The sequence below is a fragment of the Miscanthus floridulus genome, chromosome 8 (assembly GCF_019320115.1).
Source record: "Miscanthus floridulus cultivar M001 chromosome 8, ASM1932011v1, whole genome shotgun sequence".
In the NCBI taxonomy this organism is placed as follows: Eukaryota; Viridiplantae; Streptophyta; class Magnoliopsida; order Poales; family Poaceae; genus Miscanthus; species Miscanthus floridulus.
The window spans coordinates 190,295,721-190,317,125 of NC_089587.1; the positions used below are offsets into that span (position 1 = coordinate 190,295,721).

Here is a 21,405-nt window from a genome sequence, read left to right on the forward strand (position 1 = left end):
TTTGGTTTGCCTCCGACCCTCTCCGTTCGTTTGGGCCTCGGGAAATGCTGAGAATCTGGCGAGTTTGCACAGCATCTAGCACGGAAATCAACTGGATAAGGCGGGAGCGCACGCCTGGCTGTGGTTGCTCTGCTCGCCGTGCCCGGGGCGCCGGGACAGGCGAGAGAGGCGAGGACGGCGACGATTTGGCATGGGCGCGTGGCACGGCACCTCCACGGTTTGCACTTCGCCGACTCGCCACGCGGCGCCGGCTCTATTTGGCCACTTGCCGCCGGGACACTACGCGCACACGTATCTTCAAATCGAACCATGAGCTGAGCTGTGCAAACATGGAACCGTGGTATGTCAGAGCAAAAGCGACTCTTAGGCCCCGTTTGGGACAGATTCAGGTGGCTCCGGCTCCTACCTGCAAGAATACTGTACTACACTGTTGATCAGAGCCAAAATTCTCTCTCTTCCCTCTCCCTTTCACAGGCCAAGTAGGAGCAGGAGAAGCTAAATTTTTTAGCTCCAACAGCTCCATCTGTGTCAGTGAGAGAGTGAAAGGGCAGAGAGAAAAATAGATCCTATCAACAGTACCTACACAGTGCTTATGTAAGAGGATCCGGAGCACCCAGAATCCCTGCCAAAGACACCCTTACTATCGCCTCGCACCGTGGGCAATAAAAAAACGAAGCACAGCTCCCAAATCACTTGCACATGCAGTTGAAGCAAGAAAAGTGCATATGGAGTAATACTTTTTAATTGTTTTATGGACCCTATTAACCGATGCTTGCACTAGGAAGACCGAACCATCTGCAAAATCGATTTTCAATTGACCTGTGTCAGTCTCACGCCTTGTTTAGTTCACTGCCGATTCTGTATTTGTACAGTGATGTTGCACTGTAGCTACAATGTAGCGTTTCGTTTTTATTTGTGCATTATTGTCCAAACAGTGACTAATTAGGCTTAAAAGATTCGTCTCGCAAAGTACAATCAAACTGTGCAATTAGTTTTTGATTTCGTCTACATTTAGTACTCCATAAATGTACCGCAAATTTGATGTGACGGGGAATCTTCTTTTTGCATAGTGCCAAAGTTAGAATTCGGGGGAACTAAACAGGCCCTCAGTTCGATGTTAAGGCTGGAGCTGCCTTAGCCCTCGTTTAGCCCGAAATCGGCGGCGGCAAATTCACTATAGCGCACTATAGCATTTCGTTTGTGTTTGGTAGTAATTGTCCAATCGTTGACTAACTAGGCTCAAAATATTTGTCTCGTAAAGTACAACCAAACTGTGCAATTAGTTTTTGATTTCGTCAATATTCAGTACTCGTACCGCAAGTTTAATGTGACGGAGAATCTTTTTTTTGCACAGTACCAAAGTTTAGATTTTTGATAACTAAGCACCCCTTAGGGCTTGCCCAACGCTCCAGGTTATGTTAGTTTCATAGTCCACATCAGCATTTGGTGGCGAGATCAACAGCCATGGTAGCTCCGCAGGTACAAAGAAGCCTGCAGAGAATATCTGACACAAATCAGAAGCAATCGCTCCCACCCGCGTTGCACGATTGAAGCCACTAGTTGATTCTTTTGTGCAGTAAAAGTAAATGCAGCTTTTTAGAAGAGAGGACAAAGTGACAGCGCTCGTAAGAATGAAAAGCATTAGCCTGCGTTGAAAACTTTGGTTGCTTAAATATGTGTTTTCTACGTGTAGCATAACTTTTAGCTGAGACCACTACTCTTGTTAGCCTTCGTAGGGGCTGCCCTTAGTTGGGAAATACTCTCTGCGTTATAAACTATAAGACATTTTATTATTTTTAGTTACATGTTTTTTACTATGTATCTAGACATGACTTACTTGGAGAGAAGGTACGGAGTTGGAAATTTGCGCGCTGGTTCATTGGCGTCTGTACATAGGGGTATTCCAGTTATGTGTGTGTGAGTTTGTAGGAGTGAATCTACGTCCATGTATAAGTCTCTGGGTATGATTCATTTTTTTTTGAATTTATGGTGATGTGGCAAATAAATAACGAAAAGAGAGAGATTAAGGGCCTGTTTGGCATGGCTCCACTCCTAAACTCCAGCAACCCCATAAAAAAAATCCAGCCAAACACCCCAACTCCGAAACTCTATGGAGCTACCGACTCTATGGAGCTGTAGTACAAATGGAGGTGGAGTTTTGGAGCACCTCTTTTGCAGCTCCAAAACCACTCAATATGAACCTCCTCGTGGAGTTGATGGGAAATTACCCACCACTACCACTGATTACACAAAAAAACGGTTCGATTCTATTTCTCCCGAGCCTCCCACGCAGTGACTCCCTCCCTCCCACGCCGTCGTCTTCCTCCCCCGCCGTCATGGGTGGCCGCCGAGCTCCTCTGCGACCGAGCCCTCCCCCTCGCCTCGCCTTACAAAAGCACGCATGAGCTCCGCAGTAGCACGCCGCCGCCGCCTCTGCCCTCCCCGAGCCCTCTACCTCTCTCCAGCGCTCCAATCACCACCACGGGCGCCATGCCCGAGCGAACGACCGAGCTCTCGATCTCCTCACCAGAGCTCTCCCCCACCCCGATTTTCTTCTCTGTGGGTTCTCAGAGACACCATGAGGTCTACTACTTCGAGCAGCTCCCGGAGGTGTCCTCCCGCACGAGATCCACCGCCAGGCGGCCGTGGCGGCGGCGCTGGTGATCGTCACTGAGGCCTGCGCCGTCGAGAAGGTGCGCGCCTTCGCCGCCGAGCGCGGCGTGCCCGTGGTCGCCGTCGACGGCGAGTTCGAGGGCTGCCTCCGGCTTCGGGACCTCATGGACGCCGCCGAGCCACTGACAGAGAAGAAACGGAGAGGAAAAGAGTAGAGGAAAAAAAGAAAATAGATTAGTCACTGACAATGGGGACCCACATAAGCAAGGCAAGAATGGCAATCTACCCTCAAACTCCTCTTTTTTGGAGTTGGGGACACCCTCCCAGCCAAACACCTCCATCAGATAGTTCCAACTCCACCCAGAGCTGGCTCCACCTGGAGTTCTAGAGTGGAACAGCTCCACCCAGAGTTGAAGCCATGCAAAACGGGGCCTAATATGGATAAAACCGCACATCATTCTTTCCAACACATTTATCCTGTTATACACGTGTTATCAACAAAACAGCAAAATGAAATAATGTCTTTTACGAATACAAAACCTCCACGATGAATTATATTTGTGAAAGGAGAAGATACATAACACCCCTCCATGATGAACTTATGTTTGTCATTGCAGAAGATACATAACGCCGTGCAGGCGATGAATTGGCACTTTGCATCTGAATAGAGTTGTTTGGTTTGTTTCAACAACTTGCCAATTCACAAGTTATACACGCCACAATTTACTAGGCATGTATTTGGTTTATATCATAATTCACAACTATGGCGTGCCAAACTTTCTTAGTCATGTGTTCCACATGTCATAATCATTTTGATGCCAAACTTTCTTAGCCATATGTCCCACATCTCATGAATAGAGTTGTTTGGTTTGTTTCAACAACTTGCCAATTCACAAGTTATACACGCCACAATTTACTAGGCATGTATTTGGTTTATATCATAATTCACAACTATGGCGTGCCAAATTTTCTTAGTCATATGTTCCACATGTCATAATCATTTTGATGCCAAACTTTCTTAGCCATATGTCCCACATCTCATAGTCATTTCGATGGCAAACTTTGCAACAAGCGTGGTGCCCGATTTATTGGCTACATTTCATCTAATCTTAGTTGCAGCAAAGTTAGGCATCAACCAAACATGCCAATGACGATTACATTGCTATAACGAAACCGTAACGAGAAAAAGGCTATTTATACACAAAGAACAGAGTTCGCATAGCTCATTTTGCTTTAAACCCCAACAGGATAGGTTTGTAGGACTGATGACGACTTCAAGTTGAACACCACCAAAAATAGAAACTACCTAGCAGCAAAATTTCCCTATCCAAGGGCAGCATAACAAATCACAAACGCGTCAACGCAAATATTAGTTGCATCTCCGCAAATATCATCAGCCGAATTGTGCACCTATTTAGACTCCGGCAGAACAACAAAATAAGAATGATAATGAACATTATCAACCCTACAAATTCTGCTATAGAGAGAAATCTTTACATGCAAATGCAACTATGCACGTACCATTCCATAACTTTACCATATCAAAAGCATCCATTTATGGAGATTGAGTGCTGTTTTCAGTCTTTGGATCTAAGATCTCACTCAAGGATGCAGAACGGACGAGTGAAGCTGCTGGTAGAGAGGCCAATGATTCAGCAGCCGGAATGCGAAAAAGATATACGCGATAATTCTCCTCTTTCGCTGTCTCCGTGCTCTTGTTCATATCTCGTTCTAGTCTGAAAGCATAGTCATACAGGGGTCCAGGAGCTCCTCTTGCAGTTCGCTTTGCATCCACAAGTGCCTTAATTCCGACCTGCAATCGAGATATCTCCTCACCAATTTCTGTCTTCCCATGGAGTTCAATACTGTACCTATAGCAAGCTTCTGCATTGAACAGAGCAGCCTTCAATTGGATATGGGATACCCATGATCTTTCAAAGTGGTTCTGCAGCGGAGGAGCAACTAGTGCAGCATAAGCTTCTTCATAGTACAGGGCAGCCTGCATATAGCCAGACACATAAGAGTTTAGCCTTTTCCTGAGGTGAATGGTTTTTTCACACAAGAAACGGTACAGAATTTTTTAATGCTGAGCAACGTACAAACACATCTATTTATTTTGTCGCTCTAATAAAATGATAAACAGTGTCATGCATGCTTACTAGTACCATCACAGAAGGCACAAAAAAATAGCAGTAGCACCATCAACTAGAGATTAGTTAACAATTTGGGAAACTAGGATCATCCATTTATCTACTTTTAGTTTCTATTCTCCTTTAAATTTCAATCAGAACCGTCCATATAGTTTGAGCTAACCTTTGGTCGATAAAACAAAATTGAATTACTTTAGTCTCTATAAAGTTCCTATACCTTTCTGAATTTCTTTCCCCTGACCAAACTAAGCCTTAAAGTTCAAGATGTTGTCTACGATGTGCATCCCATAACATAGTAATTGGAAAGAGTAATGGGCATTGTCTAAATATCTCAATCAACTTGTTAGCTTTAAGAGGAGGTATAATCCCCAAACTTCTAGAACCGATGGTTTGGATGTACACTCAAACCACCTAAGTTTGAATTCTCTTCAACTTTATCTATTCAAAATGTAATTCCTCCTTCACATGTTTCATAACCCTCAACCTGGGATTTACAAAGATTCATTTTTTTATGTTTGGTGTGTTCACCAATCCACTAAGATATCTAGTTGTACAAAATCAAAATCTGTCAAGGATAACAAGGCATCAACCTGTCACCATATGTAAACTAATGACTAAAATCTCACTTAGCTAGCCAACTTTTCCGATTCGCTTTGTTTTATTTGTTGCGGTGATTAATGAAGTAAATATGCATCCAAGCAACATAAAAATGAGCAACATCGAACTTTAGAATCAACTGGAACCAATACTGCAGGAAGAATGACAGAATCATTTAAGTATTTAACAGATCAAATGACATTCATTTTCATTATAGAACAGTGTCATGATCCTATAGAATTATACTCCCTCTAGGCATAATGAGATGATGTTTCAAACAGTAAAAAGTACTCCCTTCAGCTTTCTAAAGGATGTCGTTTTAGACATGGCCTGAGTCAAACATTGGGAACATAAATCATAATAAGTAACTTTTAAGTGTTGAGTTTATAAAAGCATTTTTCAAGACAAATCTATTCATATGGGTTCGAAGCAGCCTCTCCGTAGATTTTGCGGGGGGAAGGCTTGCCTCGGTTTTTCCCTTCCCCAGACCCCACTCATATGGGAGCCTCCGGCACTGGGTCTGCCCTATACAAATGTCATTTTTTAATAAATATTTTTATAAATAGAAGTCAAAGTTATGCTTTGGAGACCGTGTCATTGTCCAAAACGACTTCCTTTAGGAAACTGGAAGGAGTAACTAACTACTCCGCCATTCCAAATTATAGTTCACTTTAGCTTTATCCTAAGTCCAATTTCTCAAACTTTGTCCTAAGTTCAAAGAAAAATATGTTAACAAACTTGGTCAAAAGTATATAATTCGGAAAGGAGGGAGTATGTATAAGTCAAATTTGCTGTCCGGAACATCATCTAATTATGACTGGATGTAGTATTGATTGATTCATCTATTTGGATATGTTACCATGATCTACTTGTAAGTGAATTTACATCTTTTTAATAGGGATTCACGATCATAGCTGGAAGTAGATCTCAGAGCTACCAGAGATGGAACTGATTCACAATGGGGACAATCTAATTTGGACAATGCAATTGACGTAAAGCTCCAAACTAATGCCAATTTCAAAAGCATCAACATTTGCGCCCTCTAATCTCTATCACCCTCCCATGGTTCACTCAAAAGGGAACATGTGCATTTCGAATTCAGATTTCTTGACCAACCTGGCAAATCTACTAGGGAGCACCGGAGCACTACCATCTTCAGTTCCTCGTTGGATCAACACGAACAAATAGGCCACTCCTACCATTTTTTCAGTGTTTGCTTTTAACATACATTTTCTCATCTTAAAATACCCAAAACAATTTTCATCAAACTTCGATAGGCGAGTAGTCATAAACTCGGCCCGTTCGGCTGGCAGAATTTTGGTTGAAACTGACTGAAAACGCTGTTCTGGCTGAATTGTTACGAGAGAAAAACGTTGTTCCAGCTGAAAAAAAAAAAGAAGCCGAACAAGCCGAATATGGGTAAGCCAAACGGAGCCGTTTGCAAAGAATTTGATCTCTGAAGTTGTGCAAAACGCACTGCAATTAAACCCCCCAACAGAGACATAACGAGAGGAATGTATAGGAACAGGGCGTGTAGTCAGTAAAATCTCACCTGCCTAGCCACTTTGGAGCACACCGGCGGTGATTTCCCCGCGGCGAGAGCGCGCTCGAAACAGCACTCCTGCGCCTGCGCGAGCATGAGCCGCTCCAGCATCGCCGAGACCTGAGAACTCATATCCACCGTCGTCGCCTCTTCCTCCTCCATCATCTCCCCCACCGCGCGGAACGCCCCGGCGGCGCGCTGGAACTCCCCGCACGCCGCCCTCACCCCTTCCTCCGTGGCGCGGCTCACGGCCGCCGCGATCCTCGAGGCGGCCGCGCCGACGTTGAACACGAGGGCGGCCTTCTCGAAGCGGAGGGAGGCGGCCGCGTGCTTCAGGTGGGGGCGGAAGGCGTCGTTCCAGGTGAAGGACAACGTCTCGTCGAAGGCGCAGGGGTCGTCGCGCGCGGAGAAGAGGAGCCGGTGGTAGCGAAGGAGGAGGGCGCGGCGGGAGGCGGGTGGCTGGGCCTGCGGGTTCGGGACGGCGACCGCGGCGCGGGCGTCGCGGATGTCGGAGAAGGACGCGGCGCCGAAGAAGTGGTGGTCGCGGAAGAGCTCGGCGGCGGCGGTCTTCTTCTCCGGGACGGAGAGCATCGGCGACGGCGGCCGCGACATGATTGGCCGACGCAACGAACGCGTCGGACTCGTCGAGGTGGACTTCTTCAGTTGAGATTCTCCCGTCAGTGCATACAAACCGGGCTGAATTGAGCTTTACGACCTATATACCGGTGAAGGCCCAAATACGAGTACTGCATCTCCGGCACAATATTTGGGCTTTGTTCTTGGGCCAGAGAGAAGAAAAGTATCCGGTGTCTGGGCTCAGATTTGGGCGACATACTGAGCCTTTCTCTTCGTTATCTGGCTACACTACAACAAGAATCCAATGTCTAGACGATTTCCTGTTAGCAACTTTTGTAAAAACTTACAAAGTGCTCTTAGCTGCTCATGTGATTGATCAGTTAAACTTGAGGACATAGTATGCATTCGAGGATAAGAAGGAAATGTACATCACCAATTCTTAAGCAACTAGGAATCCATTCATTAAACATGAAACTGACACTAGATAAAGGTAGTTTTGCCAATGACATACGGAGTATATATATATATATATATATATATATATATATATTCCAAATCCAAGGCACACAAACACACGCACACATTGACTCTCATATTTGTACCATAGCACTAGTACAATGCAGTACGTGACATAAAGGCATAAACCTCAGCTAAGAGCAGAGGAGAGCATAAAACCCGTCTCCTCTCCCAAAGCCTGTAGGGATCCCTAATAAAGACAGGCACTACTTCATGCCGCTATGCAACTACAAATCATGCAGCAAGGAAACATGCTAGAAATGAAATACCTAAAGATAATGTTGGAATCATGAAATCGTCATGGAAATATCAGCAAGGATGGCGGTTGACATATAGGCCATCCTTGTCCCCAGCCTAAAAATCCAGCCGGGATTCCTTATGGTGTTTCATCAGGAGAAAAAAGCGGTCAGAGGGAAAGGTCCAGATAAAATGGTGGTCCTTCAGATGCTCCTGCTGTGTGAAATGGCGATCGTACGGCGAGATACCACAAGCTGACTCTTAAAATCCGTTTTTTTCAGCTCGTTTTTCCAGTCGGAACAATGCTTTTCTCTCGTATCAAATCAGGCGGCAGTATTTCAGCTTATTTTTCAGCGAAGAGAACGGCCCAACACCTGCAACCTATGCGCATCCCGCGTCCTGGATACTTCCTGCGCGTGAAGATCGTGTGCGATGCTCAGTCCTTCCACATGTAGGTTGGACTGCGGGGAGGAGGAGGAGGAGGAGGAGGAGGAGAAAGGGAGGCAGCGGAGGCCACGGCGGTGCCTGCTGCCGGTGCCGCCGGGGCTGCCGGCGCGCTGGACACGTAGTCCATTCTGGTCGCCTCACTGGCGAAGCGAGACTGGAGGAAGAGGCCGTCGGCGTTGTCCATGTCGTAGTCCCACACGGAGCTGCCCGGGCCCCAGGCGCTGAACCACGCCTCGTCGGCGGGACCCCACACGCCGCCCGACGCCACCGACGGCTGAAACATGACCGCGTTGCCGTCACCGCCTTGGCGATCGGCCGACTGGAGCTGAGGATCTGGCTCGGGTTCGGAGCTCTTTCCCTGCTCTGTTTCCGGGAGCAGAGGCTTCGCTTCGCTGTTGCACGGCTGTTGTTCACCGTCATGCTGCTGAGCTTGCTTCGTGTGATTGTCGTCGGGCGTCGGCGGAGCGGACGAGGAAGAGGAGGAGCACGACGCCGCCGCGCTGGCGCTGGTGCGGCCGCTCCCGCCGACGCGGCCCTTGCCGAGGAACAGGTCGGGGAAGTTGAGCTTGGCGTTCTCGCCGCGGAGCTTGAAGGCCTCGCGGTCGTACGCCATGGCGGCGTCCTCGGCGGTGTCGAAGGTGCCGAGCCACAGGCGCCTGCGGTTCCGCGGGAGGCGGATCTCCGCCACCCACTTCCCCCAGTGGCGCTGCCGCACGCCGCGGTAGAGCTTGGTGGGCGGGCCCGGCGCGCGCAGCAGCTGCTGGTACAGCGCCGGCTGCACGGCCCCGCCGCGGAACCCGCGGGGGCTCAGGTTCAGCGCCTCGCTCCAGTAGCGCAGCAGCATTTGCTGCTGCACCTCCGGCGCCAGGAGCTGCGGCGGGAACAGAGGAGCCGCCGCCGCCCCGAACTGTTGGTGCGGCTGCTCGCTGCTTCCGAACGAAATCATCTGCTGGTGCTGCAAAGGCTGCTGATGCTGCTGCGGCGGCAGAGGCTGCTGGAACACGCTGGGGTACTGCAGCAGCGGCAGGAGCCTCGGCGACCCAGCCGTGGACGCTGGCACCACCGCTGCCGTCGATGCCGCCGGAGCCTGATCGTACGCGAACGGAAATATGTGTCGCGTCGATCGCAGCGACGTTGCCGGCGGCGACAAGGGGCTGGAAACAGAGGATGAGTCAGGGGAAGGCGGAGCCGACGAGAGCGAGGACAGGGAGCGGTTGAGGCGGCGGTCCGGGCTGCGGATCTTCTTCAGGGGCCGGAGCAATGCGGCCGCCGGCGCGTCTTCTAAAACTGGCGCCAGCTGCCTGCCCGCGGCGGAGCCCGAGGTCACGCCCTTCCCCTTCCAGCCCCTCCCGCGGCCTCCACCGCCGCCGTCCCCGCCCCTGCCCACCGGCTCCATCCCTGCCTGCCTGCCTCCAACGCGCCGAGCTGCAATCTATGAAGCGTGTGTGTGTGGAGTGCCGTGTCCCGGCCGCCCGCTGCGAACTGCACCGACCAAGGAGCTTGAAGCCGCGCGTGGAAAGGAAAGACCAGGAGCGAGGCTTTGCCAAGGAAGCGGGCGACCGGTCGTGCGTGCGCGAGCCAATGGGGCGCGCGGTTCTGATTCGGAGGGGGCGTCCCGTGGCGAGGCTCGCGCTTTATAAAGGTCGCGTGGTCGCCAGGATCGCGCCAAAAAGGCGGGCCGATTTTTTGCTGCTCGCCGGGGCGTTCCACGGAGGAGGAGGAAGAGGAAAAGGAGGATGCCCGTTGTGTGGCGGGGACGGGGTCGTGGTCGGTGGGTCGGGCCCCACGCGCATTGACCCCTTCCCGCCCGCGCGGCTCGCGCCACGCCGGACGCCGCGATCCGTGCGCGCGCGATACGCCCGCCGCACGCATCCCGAGGCGTGCGCTGGGCAAGCGCGGACGTTGCTTTTGGTTCGGCTCGCTGTAGATCGCGAGCGAGCGAGCGGCTACTCGGTTGGACTTGGACGGCACTGAATCAGTGGTCGAGAAAGAAACCCATGGAACGACCACTGTCCAATGCGCTCGTGCGTCCTGCGAAAGTCGCATGCGGTTTTGTTCTTGTTCTCGATTGGCGCGGACTTTCGCGGATTCGCAATAATTTGACGGTGTGTCCGATTCAATCAGGTACTGGGAATATAGTACCTGTGTTTATACCAACGAGAAGGAAGCAGATGTGTAGTTCGTAAACCACATCGCGAGGGATTGTTGCATTTGTTTAATTTGGAGGGTCAGTGTCGCATGCTTTGGGTTATCTAGGAGCTGCATATGCCGAAAGGGGAGTGGATCAGCTTATCACCTGAGTTGTTTACGAAAAAGTCCTGTCTCTAATTAGAAATTCAGAAGGCCGGACTTGCTTGTAAGTTTCTCCGGGCCAATAGTTTAGGACCTTGTCCTACGTATACATTGATGAAGTACATATGGAAGCAGGAACCACACAGACGTGTAGTTTTGTGTGGTGTTGGCGTGTGCATACGTTACATGTCTCCTTTTGTTTTGGTTTCTCTTGGAAAAACTAGCTGTGCTTACATAGGTTAACTTAGTGCTGAAGGGATAACTATGAGCTGCACGGATAGTTACGGTTAGATGACCATTTCTTCGTCACCTTGCAGATCGAGCCCAATATGAGGCCAAGATGAATTCCTTGAGCCGTCGAAACAACTCGCATAGAATAATTTTGTTGGACCGCATGTGTTAGCTCCAATTAGCTTTTGCTTTGGTTCGGTTCGGAAGGATCTCTATCGCTTCCGTGAAAGTGCCTGAACTGTTGTTTATTCATTCCGCAACTTGTATAATCCTAGGCCATGTTTGTTTGAACTTATCAGCCGTACTATTTCAGCAAAATAACAATGTTTTTCTTTTATAATAAATTAACATCAACATCAGCCGTTTTTTCAAACAGCCGAACATGGCCCTAGGTTACCTGTGCCGTCCCCAGCTGGACGGCTACCTTTCCCTTGAAACATCAATTCATTCATATGCTGATATATGAATCTGAACGACGGCACTGTTAGAAATTCTCCTGCTCGTCGAAAACACAAATGGGGAGCATCATCGTGCACGCATCGTCATCGCGTACCTAGATTACTGTCGGGTTACCTAAAACGATGATCTATTTGCATCCATTTTTGTGATTTTCCGAGTGACCATGACAGGCTACATGACCTTGATAGCTACTGCTGGCTGCATTTTAGCAGGCCATATGCTGGATATGCATACGCAGCCAGGGACGCAACAACGAAAAACAAGAATCCCAGCAGATCTTCAACACCATTCAACCTTAATTACGCATGAGTACAGCGTACATTCGCGAAATCTCCATATTCCTTTTGCATCAGAAAGGACTCCAGAAAAATAATGTCTCATAAACCGCACAAAAATTAATAGTAGCAGTCCTATACGGACCAGGTATTTTCATGTGCACGCAGATCAACATTCTCCTTGGCGATTGGAGAAGAAAAAATGTAGAGGCGCCTTCCATTGAAAAGGTGCACTGTTTTTTTGTGACCAGTATATTCCAAAATATTTAGAATTTTTCAGTTAATAAAAGACTATTTTAACAGTTAAAGAGAGCACAACAGTCGTACTGGTATACAGGTGCACCGTTAAACATGTTTCCCGAAAATGCGACACAGACAGGAGGCCACTGCTCTTTTTGGCGCCCTAAATGCGCGCGGCACGCTTGGTGACAAATATCCCGAGGGCCGAGGCCTCGTCTCGGAGCGACCTCACTTTCGGCACGCATGATCCGGAAACGGCACGGCGCGCCATGCATTATTTTAACCCAAAAGTCAACGACAGCAGGCCCGCCACCGCCGCCCGGCGACCACCACGTGACGATGGAGCCGCCGCCCAGCCCCACCCACCACCGCACCCTCCAAACTCATCGCGACGACGCGGACGGACGCGCGCTCGCGGCGAGGCCCGGCCCCGCGTGTCATCCGGATGGCTCTCACTCTCAGCCCGCGGGACGGCGACGGCGATGCTCGAGAGGGTGGGGCCGTGGGCTGACTTCCGCGCTCCCGCGTCGGAGGTGCGTGGTCGATGCCGCGGCGCGGCGGAGAGCGGAGACTTTTCCCCGACGTCAAGCTGCTCCCCGCCCACGGGCGCGCGTCGCGTGGACACGTGCACACGGCTGCACGCACCCTGTACGCGCTAATCATGTCGATACTGCCGTGCCAATTGGCATGCAAGTGTACGTGGTTTCAAAGGCTGTCAGGCTGTTCGGCAGACCATAAACGATCGTAGATTATTTACTGCTGATTGATTTAATATGAAAAAAAATATTATTTTAATTTATAATTCACGATTGTATACGAGCAAGCGTGTGGGAGCGGTGTCTACCTAGCACCATCCGTGAAAAAGCCATCAACTGCTTAGTCCATCAAGCGCTTGATGGATCGGGAACCGCACCTAGCGCGGGCGGTAGAGGCCGGTAGCTGACTTCCTACCGACCGTGTTCGAGTCTCACTTGGCACCGGAGGTTTTCCACGGGGTTTTTTCCCCACTTTCTCGTTGACCTCAGGCACGAATAAAAAAAAGTGCTTGATGGATCGCTAGTTCGCTATTCGGCAGCTAGCTAGTGCGCGGACTATCCGGATTCGAGAAAGTTCCATGCCGATGGCCGAAAGAGCCCCTCAAATAATCTCATCGTGAACATTCCCATTTATTCCCCTGGCTATCGGCATAAAAGCCTGACGGCCCAGCGAAAGCTTCCCACGGCCCGCTTGACTGCAAGGCCTTGTCCAACAATGGTTACAATGGTGAAAGCTTCCCACGGCCCAGTATATGAATTAAGTGTTTCTCAAAAAAGAAATGAATTAAGTATACGTTTCACTTAGACCTATAATAATTCTTTCAACTGCAATGTTTATAGCAAGGAATTTAAATTTTATGGAGAAACTGCAATGTTTATTTCGAGCGCCTTTCCCTCCATCTACGACCGCCCTGTTAGCGACAATTTCTTTTCCATTCTAGATAGTTGTGTCTAGTGCATGATCCAATATGCCTCCCTCAAAAATACTTGTAAAAATGAATGAATTGTTAAATCACGGATAGCTAGCGCTAAGTTTTATTAGCAACATTATCTAATAATCACACAAACAATTAAATATGCATACCATAAGTAATTATTTTCGCACTCATTAACAAAGCAACTAAAAACAAATTAGGACCTATTTGGCATTTTTTTTTGCCTCCAACTCCATCTACACCAGCATCTATCGCAGCATTGTACATAAAAAGTTAGTTTACCCTCTCCATGTAAAATGATGTGAAGTCTAGACAAGCCATGATTTATGGTTCTTCTGTCTTCGATTCCTCTGGTACTGTAGTGCGGAATGAGCTCCGAAAAGAGCCTAACCAAATGGGGCCTTAGGGCCTAGGTGGAAACCACTTTTGAACTTCCAGGACCCTTCTTTTTTTGCCACCTGTCCACAAGACCACAAAGTTCACTTAGGAGCAGGGGCATGATCGAGCGCCATGCCCCGTGGGCATCCAACATACTTGATGACTAGTGCCCTGTTCGCTTATGCTTGTTTGGCTGATAAGCCATGACTGAAAGTACTGTTGACTGATTTGATGTGAGAGAAAAACATTGTTCGTTGGCTTAAAAAATACGGCTTATAAGCCAAACAAGCCCAAACGAACGGGGCGTACATCATCAGCGAACCCGCTAGCAAACATCCCAGACGTCCACAGAAGTATATACCCTTTTAGACCATGTTCGTTTTGTCTTAAAACCAAGGGCATTGAAAAGGATTGAAGGGGGTTAAATCTCCTCCCAGTTAAAATCCTCCTCAATCTCTTCAATCCCCATAGTTTGGGGATGAAACGGCCAAGGCCTTATATGGATTCACGAGCGTGCAAGATCATCAAACAACAAGCTCCACGGTTGACGGTTCGATTGCTGCTGCTGCTGCTGCTGCTCTCTCTCTCTCTCTCTCTCTCTCTCTCTACAAATGCGCGCGCGCGACAATGATACATCACCGCCGCCGCCGTGCATGTACGCATCCGAATATCCGATCCCCTACCGCTATCACTTATCACTATCACCATTCGTCCGTCCCTCTTTGGCGCCCTGCATGTGCCGTCGAACACCCGCCGGCCCCTCCAACTTGTCAACCACACGCAGCACGCACCGCAACGGCCTTACGGTATTTCGATCCTTTTATTAGGTGCCACAGCGTATACAGATAACAGATTCGATCCTCCACGCTTACAAGATATCGCCTCGATCGCCACTTGCATCGCAGGGCCCAGATGAAAAGATTAATGAATCCCACGTACACGTACGTGTTCAATTTGGACGGCCGAACGTGTGTTACCTTCAACGGTGACATGCATGCAAGCAGGAAGCAGCAGCCGCACTGTTGTAGCGTGTGTGTTTGTATTTTCTTCTTCTTTCAGTAATATAATAGGCCAAATGTGAATAGAGGGACGGGCAACTCAAATAGGACACGAACGAACAGCCGCGCCGATCCCAAACGTACGTGAATATAAAAAGCTGACATCAATCGCCCAGAATCTCTGATGAGGATATTTGGCCTAATGGCTTGGTCCGAAACTTACGGCCTGAAGCTTCCCCTGTTCGCCTGAGCTACTTTCCAACTATAAAATATTATTTTTCTCTCACAATATTTTTACATAAGCTAAATTTCAGCGTAGGTGAACTAGGTCTTCGCCATTGGATGCGCTGTACGACGCCATGACACCGGCCACCAACCAGCTGGCTTGCGCGCACCTCTGTGTCCACGGATCGGAGGCGTCCGGCGCACCGGCAGGGCCAGATCTGGGACGTAACTAGCGCGGCATTGCGCGCGCGAGGCTTTTTGTGCCATGGCGATGCGCGCGTCTCACGGTCCCCCCGCTCCGTGCCCTTGCTCGGTCCACCGGCGGCATGGGCTCGGCCCGGGGCCAAGCACGCAATGCCACGCCGCGGGCGCACGCACGTACAGCTGCCTCGTTTCGTTCGGTCGCGTACTCGCGCGCATGCATCCCACCACCACTGGCGTCACCGTACCCCTGCGCCCTGCCCTTGCAAGCCGAACAGCTGTGCCCGTGCCGATCGCCCGATCTAGATGCACAATTATGATACGGCCGGGCCGCATGGGTTCCGCCCGGACGGCCGGCGGCGGCGCACCAGGGTCACGGGCTGCTGGACGATGGGTGGTTGATGTTTCCACGACGGCTTGCAGCAGAGACATTCGACCGGTACCGCGAGCAAAGTCAACTGTTCATAAATCACTACTGGTAGCTACCGCCGTCCGTCCGGTCATTCTTTAACGTGCCTACTCGATCGCCGATCGGCAAAGCCACTGTTTGTAAAAGGAGATGTAGATATAGTCATATAGGGCGGCAGCGGCAGAGGAGCGGGGTCCGGAGTCCGTCCGGACCAGAGCCTAGACATAACAATGGGTGGCGCATGCATGTGACGGCCTCCTGACACCTGCAACGGAAAGATCCATCTGTCCCTCCCCTTGTCGTCCTTTTTCCCCGACGCGACGCCCCCCCGGCAGATGCATCCGATGTTTCCCACTGTTTCCCCGCGCCGTGCGTGTGCCCTTTTCCACCAGGTGCCTGCCTGATCCACCGCCTCCGCTCTTTTCTTTGGCTGCCATTTGCATGTGCCTGCCGGCTGCCGCCGCCCCAGATCTACTCGCCTCGCGCAAGCCATACCGGTATATACGCATGCATCGCGGTTAAACAAAAACTACCCGCTACCGCGGCGGCATCCATCCATGATTCCGTGCACCCAGCCGGAGATCGATGTGCGTGGTGGATCCTGCCACTATATAAAGTATATATATTCCTGCAAGTGGCGCATATGCAGAGAGAGAGAGAGAGAGAGCTCGTTGGCAGCCAGCAGCGTCGTGATCTCGCTTGCTGCTGGGGTCAACTGGGGCCACAGTTTTCTTACATTCGGTTATAAAATCTCGTACATATGGCTAGTTCTGGTAAGGTTTTTAGGGGAAAAGAAAAAGAAAAAGGAGTGGCGAAGGCCGGCATTGATGTAACAGTGCCTTATTTTCACCGTCATGTTCACTTGGCTTATAAGTCGTACTTTTTCAGCCAACGAATATTATTTTTCTCTCACAACAAATCATAGTCTCAGTCATGGCTTATCAGCCAAACGAACATGGCACACATCTACGGACGGATGGTACTGTACAGCGCCAGAGCTTGACGAGATGCAGGAGAAAAGGAAAGAGCAGATCGATTGGCGAGGGCAGCAACCAGCTCGAAGTGACACACAGTAACGTCGCAATGGAGCCTAGCTCGTCCGGCTGAATTTTTTCAAGATTGGAATGAGAGCGGGGTGGGGTTTTGTGTGTGGTCGGGGTCATATCCTCCCCTAGTCCCATCCCACTGCATCAAGCATCATCACCACTAGTCATCACCTCGTTTGCAGATAACACGTTCCTCTATCAGATGTTTACTTTGAGGAACTAAACTCATTCCAGATGAGACGATGCACTGTGAGTTAATTTCTCAAATTTAATGATTTTGTTTCTCATACTATTACTATCTGTTGTATTAGCTTATGAAGAATGTGATGGTAATGAATCAACTACTTCAATCCTCCCAGGTCATTCTATGTACTCCCTCCGCCCAACAAAGAATGCAATTCTAGCACAGTATCATATTTTAGAATCTTAAGTATGACTAATTATATATTAAAAAGGTATTAATATTTATGATATCAAATAAAAATTTCATTAGATTAATTGTCAAATGTATTTTCATAATAAGTTAATTTTGAGTCATAAATGAGAATAGTATTCACAAATGTGGACTATTTTTTCCAGCACGCAACTCGTAGTTGCATTCTTTTCTGGGTAGAGGGAGTGCCAAACAAAAATGAAAGAAGATAGCCTTCTTCATTCCTCAAATTAAACTAACCAAATATACAATACTAATGATCAATCCTCCCGGATCAAGGAACCAACTTTCTCCCGGTCGCGCTTTCTCCCACGTGACCAGTTATACGCCTAGGCCTAGGTCGGACTGAAGAACAGTTTCAGAAAACAAATGCATGCGGCCTGGCGGGAAAAAAAACGCGTTGTTCCTGCTGAGTGCACTGACCATGGACATCACACTGCAGGCCTTTTGGTGTTCTTTTGTTCACTGCGGAGCCACCTGCAGCCACACCAGCACAGAATCAGCGGGTACAGTTTTTTTTTTACCCGTCACATCGTTACCGGTTGGCGGTTACCATCACCCGTACTGATTTGTCCGGCTGATCCTGACGGCACGCGACGGAGCGAGGAGCCGTTTCTGCACGCTGCATGTTCCACACGGGCCCGGTTTAGTTCCCTCCCAGAATGATAAATTTTTTAAGATTCCCCGTCACATTAAATCTTTGGACGCATGCATGAAGTATTAAATATAAATAAAAAATAAAACTAATTACACAGTTTAGACGAAATTCACGAGATGAATCTTTTAAACCTAATTAGACTATGATTGGACATCAATTGCCAAATAACAACGAAAACGCTACAGTAGCATTTTGCCAAATTTTTCGGCAACCAAACTGGCCCCAAATGAGCAGCAACATGAATAGGCCTTACTAATCAGCTGAAAACAGCAAAGGCACGTACGGCTCATACGCGTGCTCCAGTCGGCCTCACTCCCCTCACTGTAGGTATGTAGCTCGTGATAGCTCCACCATCGTCCATTAAACAGAAGCCGTAGTACGTACGTACGTCGGCCGATCGATCGAGCTGGAGGGGAGTAGTAGTACGTGTACGTACCTACGTCCCCTCGGCAACAAAGCTCACATGAGGTCAATAGCTGAGAGCGAACGAGCGGTCGCTGATTGGCTCGATCGACGGCCGAGCCAGCAGCGGCAACCCCCGTCCCCGGCCCGATCGAGATCCCTGGGCTGGCTGGTAGATGAGTCATGCATGTTCTCTCTTTACTGGTCCACCGGCCTAATGCAAATTCTACGTGTTGTGTGCATGTGTGTGTGCCAGAGACCTATGAAATATCACTACTACAGAACTGACATCTAGTCCCGGTTGGAATGGTTTATAATGCCTCACCGCTGCGCCCTGTGAGATTCGAACCCAAGACCTCATGCACTGCCTCGCGCGGAGCTTACCACCCCACCTACACAACACATCTAACAATAGATGGGATGCTTTCCTTTTGAACTAACCCATCGGAGGATCTTTAGTCCCGGTTGGTGTTACCAACCGTGACTAAAGAGTCCTTTAGTCCGGGTTGGTGTTACCAACCGGGACTAAAGGTTGGAGGACTTTTAGTCCCGGTTGGTGGCTCCAACCGGGAGTAAGACTAAAGGAACCTTTAGTCCCGGGGGCAAAAAATGTCGAGACTAATACTAAATTGGGACATCGTTCTAAGGTCTGTTCTCTAGTAGTGTATGCAAAGCCTGGCCTCTTTCTTACTACGTGATCACTGGTTTTAAAGGACGTGGCATGTGACTCCATAGCCTGGGGACCGGCCGGGGGGGTTACCCCCTGCAAGTGCGTACGAGCACCGGTACGGTGTGGCCGGTGGCGCCGGGAGAAACACTCATACAACGTACGGGGTACGGGCGGTTCAAACGCAAGCGTTTGTAGCTGCTAGCTGGCATGCTTCACTGCTTTGGAACACACTAGGTACCGAGACGAGGCGTGCACGCACGTCGCAGTGTTATGTGTAGCTTGCTAATGACCGGATCGAGCGCGCCATGGTGGTTAGAAGTTAGAACAACTCAGATCGGAATCGGAGGTCTCACTTATCTGCGTCGTCATCGAACCATGATGGCCGTACGCCGTGGTCCTCCGCCGTGCGTGTATATATATGCTTTGCATTGTTTGCAAGTTGCAACCTGCCCGCGCCGCGCCGGGTTCGCAGGCTGATGACGCTACTGCTTCAGTCCTGGAGCCCTGATGGGCAGGGGCCGATCCATCCGACCACCGCATGCACACAGCCACGCACACACACCATCTGCGGCGACCAATGTCGTGCATGCATGTGCCCTCCTGGCCACCTCCTCATAATTTGAAAATTTGGAAACGAACAGCGTGCCCTCTCTCCTGTGTTTGTCCTCGAACTCCTGTTGATGCGCGTACATGCATATTGGCTAGTAGCTAGCACACGCCACATTTTGTGACTCCACTACGACAGACAATAATAATGCATGTATGTCGAGTGCGCACGACATGATCAAGATTTGGAGCTACTCACAGCGTGGGTACAATATAGATGAAAATCAGCTCTGGATATATGTAGTGTATTCCAGAGTGCTTGTAACGTGATGATGTACTCAGCTATTATCTAATATAGTTCTTCTTTCGTCTCAAAAAAGACATGATCATCCTGTTGATATATTATATTGTAATCTATTTGTTACCCCACTGATTCCAAATATAAATCCATTACTTTGTGGAACGATGATATCTACAAAAATGTACTATCTTTCATTAAAAAGACAAAAAAACAAAAAATGTACTATCTTCCTTTTTAAGCTAGCGCGGAGAGGATCCCCTCTGGATCAAATTTCATTAAGCTCGTAGTCGTGCGGCCAAATTGGTGGATAGACAAAAAGGGTGGAATGGAATGCAAGATTGCAGGTTAGCGCGCCATCGGGGGGTGCCTATACCAAGTTTTTTTTACGCAAAATATTCTTCCCAAATTACAAAATCATCACAAATAAAAGAAATGATGTGACGCATAAATGAGCACTCGTTGCATAAGACTTCACTGTTTCTCGCGTCGTAGAGTCGCCAAAGGATTGCAAGCATATGATTGATGGATAAAGGACATTGTCTAACTAGGCTCCATGGGGTGATACGCCTGCATCTGCCGTCAAGCCAACTGACTGTAATCCGAGCAAGGTCTCGAGGGAGGAGATTACACTGCATTTGAAGAAAATGTGGCGTTTATTCTCCCTCGCAAAACTACACCTACGACAGACACAATGTTGTAAATGGTGGGCTAAGACATTTAGCGATCTCCCTCCTCAAATAACTAATAACAAGCTAAATCGGGCTATAGTGGCTAAATTGCACATAGAAACAAATAGCTTTACCCTATGCAAATAACTATATCTAGAGATAGCGACAACTATAGCTGGAGATTTAGAACCTTGCAAACGTCGTCCTCGAGGACATGCTTGGAGCAAAGGTTTGCCCATGTGCTCAGTCTATCTTTTAAGTAGAGCCATGAGAAGACTTTGGCCTTATTAAGAACCGCAGTACCCCAAATTCGATAGCCATTTTATGGTTGACTTCCACATGATGGTGAGCTAAAGTGGTGTACGCGTCCCTTGCCCTGAATCATTTGCTGGTGATCTTCGGTGGAAGAACATCAGGCCTAGCGTCGAGGTGGACATCCTGTAATGAAACATGAACGGCGCCCGTTAGTCGGGGATGCAGCTATAGGCTGCAACCAAAAGGATGTGGTGGCACCATTGTGAACGTCCACACATGAGTAATGGACATGTAAGTGTCAAGTTCAACGTCACTCGCCAATAATCTTTTAGAGATAGGAATGAATGAGAAACATCCTGTTTAGTTAGAAGAATAATATAGGAACGGTTAGTTCGTTCAAACTCAACGCAACGAGAGTGGAAAGCTCTGAAAAGAGAAAAAGAGTGCGGGGGTGACAATGCCGCCCCGGCCAAGCATGCTTATAAAATGAAGACCCAAAGCGCGCTTATAAAGGGATGTCCCAAGCCAAAATGTACTATCTTAAATACAAAGAATTATATACTATAAA

The 21,405-nt window shown here is 49.0% G+C and overlaps 1 protein-coding gene and 1 pseudogene across 1 annotated transcript; both read right to left on the reverse strand.

Moving 5' to 3' along the window:
* Positions 1-4,051: 4,051 nt before the first annotated feature.
* LOC136477799 (vacuolar-sorting protein BRO1-like) lies at positions 4,052-7,871 on the reverse strand (annotated as a pseudogene).
* Positions 7,872-8,038: 167 nt separating this feature from the next.
* On the reverse strand, positions 8,039-10,350 carry LOC136477797 (ethylene-responsive transcription factor ERF054-like). Its single transcript, XM_066476053.1, has one exon. The coding sequence runs from the start codon at positions 10,073-10,075 to the stop codon at positions 8,669-8,671; it is 1,407 nt and encodes a 468-aa protein (XP_066332150.1). The 5' UTR covers positions 10,076-10,350; the 3' UTR covers positions 8,039-8,668.
* Positions 10,351-21,405: the final 11,055 nt, after the last annotated feature.

Excerpts from the sequence above, each read along its gene's own strand:
- LOC136477797 (XM_066476053.1), bottom strand. The coding sequence starts at position 10,075 with ATGGAGCCGGTGGGCAGGGGCGGGGACGGCGGCGGTGGAGGCCGCGGG.